The 6,975-nt window shown below is 46.7% G+C and overlaps 1 protein-coding gene across 1 annotated transcript; it reads left to right on the forward strand.

The window, feature by feature from the left end:
* The first annotated feature begins 230 nt into the window (after window positions 1–230).
* On the forward strand, window positions 231–2,456 carry LOC125524488 (uncharacterized). Its single transcript, XM_048689537.2, has 4 exons — window positions 231–370; window positions 477–608; window positions 989–1,312; window positions 2,183–2,456. Exons 1-4 carry the CDS (start codon window positions 365–367, stop codon window positions 2,246–2,248), a joined length of 528 nt encoding a protein of 175 aa, XP_048545494.1. The 5' UTR covers window positions 231–364; the 3' UTR covers window positions 2,249–2,456.
* Window positions 2,457–6,975: the final 4,519 nt, after the last annotated feature.

Below are 6,975 nucleotides of genomic sequence, written 5' to 3' on the forward strand. Positions count from 1 at the left end.
CCATTGCCTCCTTTTATTGGACTGCTCCGCTGCATGCTCCCTCTACCTCCTCCCTTGTACACAGCGCCCGAGATTGCTTGAGAACAGCACCACCAGAACACGCATAGTATGTTCAGAGCCAGCTAGCGCGCCCTTGGCTTGCCCTCTGCCCCAAGTTTCCACTCTCAAAGTCGGTTGTCTTCCTTCCTAAGCACACCACACCCTCTTCCATATAAATTTACCGAACCGGCCACCGTCCTTCCCTGTGTGAATACCTCTCTTCTATCACTCAGACATTCCTCACTCTTGCCTTGTGTCCTTGCCTAAGCCGAGCTTGTCACCGGGGGCTCCATCTCACAATCGCTGACCAATCCAAGCCAAGCCAATGGAGGTATGCATGGCTTCCGTATCAAGGGCTGATCATGCTCATGTTGCTTGCCGTTGCGTTCGTTTCACTTGCCATGGCCGAGCGGAGCTGATGTATCTGTATTTCGCAGGATGCGAGGGGCTACCGGGGGATACCGGCGTTCGGGCAATGGAACTACGGCGGCGGCGACGACTGGTCTGTGCTCTCCCAGCGCTTCGAGTCTGCGATGCACACCCAGTTCCCCGTACACAAACCCTGCAAGGTATGTATACACTCGATCCACATACTTCGTGCAGTCATGTCTTAGCTAGCTCCAAATTCATGTACGTTCTGGCTGGCAAATCTAGAATCCTTGCTCTGGAAGCTAAGATGGCTGTTAGGCTTGCAGCACACGGCACGCTCTCTAGTCAACCATGTCCCCGCCGGGGTCAACAGTCAGTCAGTCAGCAGTCCAGTGACCAGTGCACACCAGTACATGGGAGGGACCCACTCATACACAGAGCTATAATTTTTGTGCGGGCCCCACCTTGCATTCCTTGCCAAGCACACCACAGCGACCCATATCTTCTCTGTACCCACGATATATCTTCAGGTTTTATGGTACTACTATCTAGCTTGATGACAACGTACGTGTGCATGCAGAGGGCGAGGGCAGGTCGCAGGAGGCGAGTCCCACCGTTCGGAGAGTGGAACAACCACAGCAACGGCGACGGCGATGGCTGGACGGCGGCCGTCAACCAGTGTTTCGAGCCAGGCGTGGCACACAAATCACTCAAGCAGGACCTCACTGGTTACGACAATGGCGTCGTCGCCATGGGGAAGCAGCACAAAATTGCGAGGCAAACCTGGGTGGATGACTCAGGGCCCCACGTGGCAATGGAGCCCTTCTTCTTCACGGCGGTCAAAGCTGTTGACGATGACCTGTACGAGGTCCCACCGGACATGCCCTGCGCCAAGCCACTACGGGTATGCAATTAATTTTCTGCATTGTATGATGGTTGCATCCCATGTTTCAGGAAGTTTTCAACACAAGAAAGAAATTGATTTGTTTCAATAAAATGATAGATCGTTATATATGCCCCTCAGGATTGTAACTTTCACAACACAAGAACTCCAATCCTACATAGACATTATTTTGCTGAAAAGAGTATAAAACCACGGCCCTTAACTGAAGTAATGGGATTATGGCTTCAGTTTTGGGGAAATACACTTCGGAACCTGGTTGTATGTACACCATGTTGTTTTTTTAATAATTAAAGAGAAAGTCAAAATAGGTAGAAGTTTTATTTAGAATAAACTTGACTTTCTTTCGCACTACTATAGAAATTTTCATGGAAAAAAACCAATGTTGACTTCAAGGCAAAAAAGACAAAATTTATTTGATTTTAGGTCACTTTCACACTATTTTAGCTAAAAAATTGTCTTTTTTAAAAAGAAGTCAAAGGGGGGTTTTCTTTTTGTGGATTTTTTTCTCACAAGTACAATGGTAGGTCAAGTTTATTTCAAAAATATTTTCAGAATTTTCTGACTTTTTGTTGAATTACTATTTTTTTCCATATAGGATGTAGATACACCCATGAACCAAACGTCCGCGTCCTTCCGTTTTGCAACAAATTAACTGAAAATACTCATTCACTAGTCGGTCTCTCTGCCAGTAAATAGTACTCCCTCCGATCCAAAATAAGTTAAACCATGACACTTATTTTGGATCGGTGGTAGTAGTATGGAATGCATTTTCAGTTAACAACTAGAAATTTGCTCCACTGCTTTATGAGTTTTCTAATACCACTAATCTTTATTTTTTTATCAATGTCTAATTATCTTGTTTCATTGCAGAAGGGTAGGACGTGGCTGAGGAGCCTGCTGATGAGGTGTTGCGGCATCAACTGCTTTGCCTACTGAATGCCGCCTAGGGCTCACATTGGTACATGTTTTGATGGATCGATGGATGAACTGCACGATGTGGTTCCCCGTCCTTGAGAATGTAACTATGCAAGCTGGTAGTAGTGGATTGATGACTTATATATAGGTTATGTCTTTTCATTCATTTATGTTATGTATGAGCAAAACTCCCAAGCTGGTCAATTTGATTTATGAAGATTAATGTACTAATGCCTGCCGTATTTGCTGAAATGAAGAAGGGAACGTGCCCATAGTATACTAGCATTGTGATCTCCTCTTCATGAGCGGAAATATGAAAGTCCTGTTCATAAATGCCATCAACTCAGCTCTTTTGCACATGCCGCTCTAGTCATGGTGGGTAGACCACTGAAGCTCAAGCCACTCAGTCATCTGAAACTATATATACCATCCAAATGGCCATGAGGAGACACAAAAGTGGCATTGTTTGAGTGAGGACCAGGACAAAGATGCACGATGTCAAAATAGTAGTAAAATGTGGTCTATAGGAATAAGAATAGGATGCATCGGGAATTCGTATGGGGGCCATGCACGACGTACCTAACATTTGTCCAATGATACTAGACTTGTAGCATTGGCCTTCCAATGTCATTTGCACACCACACAGACGGCGACCGCGGGGGGCTGGACGGTGGGCGTTGTCAATCAGTGCTTCGAGTCTGTCACGACGCATAAACCGACTAGCTTTTTTTTTTTTGAGCGTCAACCGACTAGCCATGACAGTGGCATCTTCACCTTGGGCCCCGGCGGGAATCAGCACAAGCTGGAGAAGCAAACCGGGATGGATGACCCAGGCCCCTTCTCCTTCACGGCAGTCAAAGCTGTTGAAGATGACCTGTATGAGGTTCCACAGGATAAGCTACAATGCATATCATTTTCTGCGTATGACGCAGCGTTGCATGTTTCAGGAAGTCTAATTACTCCCTACCTCCTACAATATCATGTTATTACAACAAATGTATCCATACATTAGTTCTAATAACATTTTATATTACGTGAGGGAGGGAGTACAACACAAGAAAGAAATTGATTGATCGTTGCACATGCACTTCAGGATTATAATATCTTTTACAACAGAAGAACAACAATCCTACATGGACAGTCTTTTTTGGTTGAGAAAAATAAAAAGTTATGGGAGGCTTCTAGCTTCAGTTTTGCAACAAATTAACTGAAAATGCATTTCACTAGTCGGTTTCTCTGTCAATAAATAATACAGTATGGAATGCCTTCTGTTAATGACCAAAAATGCCCTGCGTCCGCTTTATGAGTTTGCAAATAATACTTATATTCAGTTATATTTTATCAACGCCTAATTACCATTCATTTCATTGCAGAAGGGCAACGTGGCTTAGGAGCCTGCCGATGAGGTGTTGTGCTCTCAACTGTTTTGCCTAATAATTAGAGGATTGTGACGATCAAAGTACTCATCGAAGCAGAGGTGCTCACATCCTGTTTGCTTGTGCATGTGCCTAGGGCTCACATTGGTAGATGTTTTGATGGGTCGATCGATGAACTGCATGGTGTGGTACCCCGTTCTTGAGAACAAGATTGAAAAAAGCGGTAGGCGTAAGCGAGGCGGTTGGCCTTCGGCTAGTGCCTAAGCGGTGCCTAAGCGGCCTAGGCATGGCCTAGGCGGTAATATATTTTACTCGTAGTGTATTTTTGATTATTATATGGGTGTTGATATTAGTTTTGGGCATATAAATAAGTTAATTACCATCTACTGCCATTGGAATATAACCCGTTTGACATATCAATGTAGTATGTCGCATAATTTCTTGCTTGGATAGGCAATTCCTTGCTTGCCCTGCCTAGACCTCCATTTATGCCCTAGGCGAGGCGTTTGGCCATTGCCTAGCGCCTAGGCATGCCTAAGCGCCTCCTAGGCACTGCCTTTTCCAACAGAGCTTGAGAATGTAGCTATGTAATAAGATGGAAGTGGTGGGTTGATGATATATAGGTTATGTATTTATTTATTTTTTGTATGAGAAAAAATTCCAAGCCAATCAATTTGATTTTAGAAAGATTATCGTACTAGTGTGTGCTTTATTTGCTGAAAGAAGAAAGGGACGGGTCGCCCATAATACTAGATATTGTGATCCCCTCTTTAGGAGCGGAAATATGGAAGTCCCATGCCCAAATGCCAACAGCTCGGTGTCCATTTTTTGAAATAACGGAACAACTCAATATGTAATTTTTTTCTTAGTAATAAGACTAATGTTTCACCCATAAAAGAAAATTCACGGTGAGCCTAGGATCCCGGTAGCTAGACCAAAAGAGCCAAGTTAATGATACTCCCAAATATGGATCGGGCTGCAAATGGACCAACAGTGGGGTGTGTTTTATGTTTTTGTTTTGGGCAACGATCTGCGCCGGTGCGCCGGCCCAACTGTTGGGCCGGTCACACCGCGACCGTTGGATCTGAGCGCGTGGGTCGTTGGATCCGGCTGAAGAAAACGATTCGCCCTATCATCTTCTACCTCGCGTCGCGGCGCCGCGCCTCCTACTGCCCCTGCCGCTCCAAGCGTTGCGCAGCCCCTCCCCCCTCCCCTCCCCCTCCCCTCCCCCGCCCCCGGTCGTCCTCGTCTCCGTGCTCGTCGCCGCCGGTCGCCGTAGCTGCTCGTCGTCGCTGCTGCAGCAAAAAATGCTTCGGATGCATCAAAAAAATGGGGGCCGTTGGTTCCAGCAATGGCAGGGGCGCTTCTAGCACACACAAAATGCGTTCCTCGCCATTGCCACGGTGTCGTGCTCTTAGCATCACCAGTAGTCACCAGTTGCAAACAAAAGAATAGCACTGATTTCTAGCAAATCTAATGGCTGGTTCCAGCAAAAATTCTGCGGATGTCACCGTTTGAAGCAAAAAAATCCGCCGGTTCCAGCAAAAAATGAAGCCACTTCCAGCAGAAAAATTCAGTGCGGTTGTAGCAAAAACGCGTCGCCGTCGTCGTCGCCGGTTGTAGCTCGCCATGAAGGGTCGCAACAAAGTGAGTCGCTGGTTGTAGCAAACGATGCCGCTGGTTCTAGCAAAAATGACATCGTCACATGTTCCAACATTTTGGTTGAAGCTTTCTCGATCTCTTGTAGAAGCTTTTTCATCTGCAGAATGAAGCTTTTTCATCTGCGGGATGAAGCTTTTTTTTAAACGGTTGCAACTTTTGTAGTGTCTGGTTGAAGATTTTCAATCTCTGGGTTGAAACTTTTTCATCTGCGGGATGAAGCTTTTGTTAAAACGGTTGCAGCTCTTCATGTGTTCCGAGTCTGGTTTGAAGCTTTTTTATTTACTAGATGTAGCGTTTTGCTGCAACAGTAGTAGATTTTTGCTACCACCGGCGATTGAATTTGCTACAACCGGTTCTACAAAAAATCACCGTGGGGTGTAGTCTGCCATGGCTGGGGAGGCTCGAGCGCTGCAAGGTCTGGCGAGGGGCGGCCGGGGCGGATTCCAGGGAGAGGCAGAGGGGCGGATTCTGGGAAGAGGCAGAGGGGTAGTAGTCCGGCGAGGGGCGGCCGCAGGCGGACGAGATACGGCGAGGGGCGGCCGCAGGCGAACGAGATCCGGCAAGGCGCGGCCGCACGCGAACGACATCCGGCGAGGGGCAGCCGCACGCGGACGACAAGGCGCTCTTCTCTGGCGGCGGCGGTCGAAGGAGCCCGCTGGTCGCCTGGCCGACGTGTGGTGCCTGCCGGCGCTGGTGTCCTCCTGTACGTGCGCTGCGCGAGGAAGAGGGAGACCGGCCGAATCGTTCCGCCGGTGCCCCGACCCCAAACGTTTCCCTTTTGTTTTTGGGAAAGTCATAACAGTGGAGACTTTTGGGCCGATGATCCAGTTAAATGGTTCAGGGGTGCGGCTCTCATTGACACGTGTTGCTCTAGTCATAATAGGTGAAGCACTAAAGTCCCAGCTGCCCGCTCATCTGAAACATGTGTGTGTGTGTGTATATATATATATATATATATATATATATATATATATGAACCATCCATTGAAATGGCCGAAAGGGGACACAAAAGTGAGACATTATTTTGGTGAGGAGTAGCGCAGAGATGCATGATGTGTCAAACAGTAGCAAGATGTCCATAGGAATCAAGCTTGATAGGAATGGGGTGCAACAGGAATTTAAATATAAGCTGGAAACGAAGGATCTGTATAGTTTTCCTGTGACGGCCGACTCACATTTTAGTCCAACCAAAATATTTTCCGCCCCTTTGTGCAAACAAGGTCAGCTGGACAGTCTCACACCTTGCATGGGGATCCACAACTTCTAGCCAGATGCTCATCGTCCGGTTCTCCTGGACGAAGAGCTTACGATCACCGACATGTGATGCCTCCGTGAGAGAGAAAAAATGTTGTCACATGATGAGGTGGAATTCCCATGTAGTATATGGGTTATGTATATGAGAAAAACTCACAGTCTAATCAGTTAATTTCTGAAAGACCAATGTACTCTGCTGCCCACCATATTTGTTTTGTTCATGGCGGGCCTAGGGATAGCCAAGCTAATTAATGGTACTGCCAAATATGGAGCAGGCCGGGGTGCAAATGGACCAACCAGTTGCAGAGCCAGAAAAATATTATCAGGGGGCCGAGTGATGCTAAAACTGATTGGGGAGGACCAAATCCTAGAAAAATGAGTTTTTAGCATAAAATAGCCAATGATTATGTACTGTTTTAAGGAAAATTAGCATGGTAATCCAGGTTGTTAGGGGGC

Source organism: Triticum urartu, chromosome 7A (assembly GCF_056163025.1).
Source record: "Triticum urartu cultivar PI428250 chromosome 7A, HENAU_Tu73, whole genome shotgun sequence".
Taxonomy (NCBI): domain Eukaryota; kingdom Viridiplantae; phylum Streptophyta; class Magnoliopsida; order Poales; family Poaceae; genus Triticum; species Triticum urartu.

What these genes read in the sequence shown, in the direction of transcription:
- LOC125524488 (XM_048689537.2), top strand. An exon ending in CCGTACACAAACCCTGCAAG is followed by an intron (nt 609 to 988) that starts GTATGTATACAC and finishes GTGTGCATGCAG; the next exon opens with AGGGCGAGGGCAGGTCGCAG. An exon ending in CCTGCGCCAAGCCACTACGG is followed by an intron (nt 1,313 to 2,182) that starts GTATGCAATTAA and finishes GTTTCATTGCAG; the next exon opens with AAGGGTAGGACGTGGCTGAG.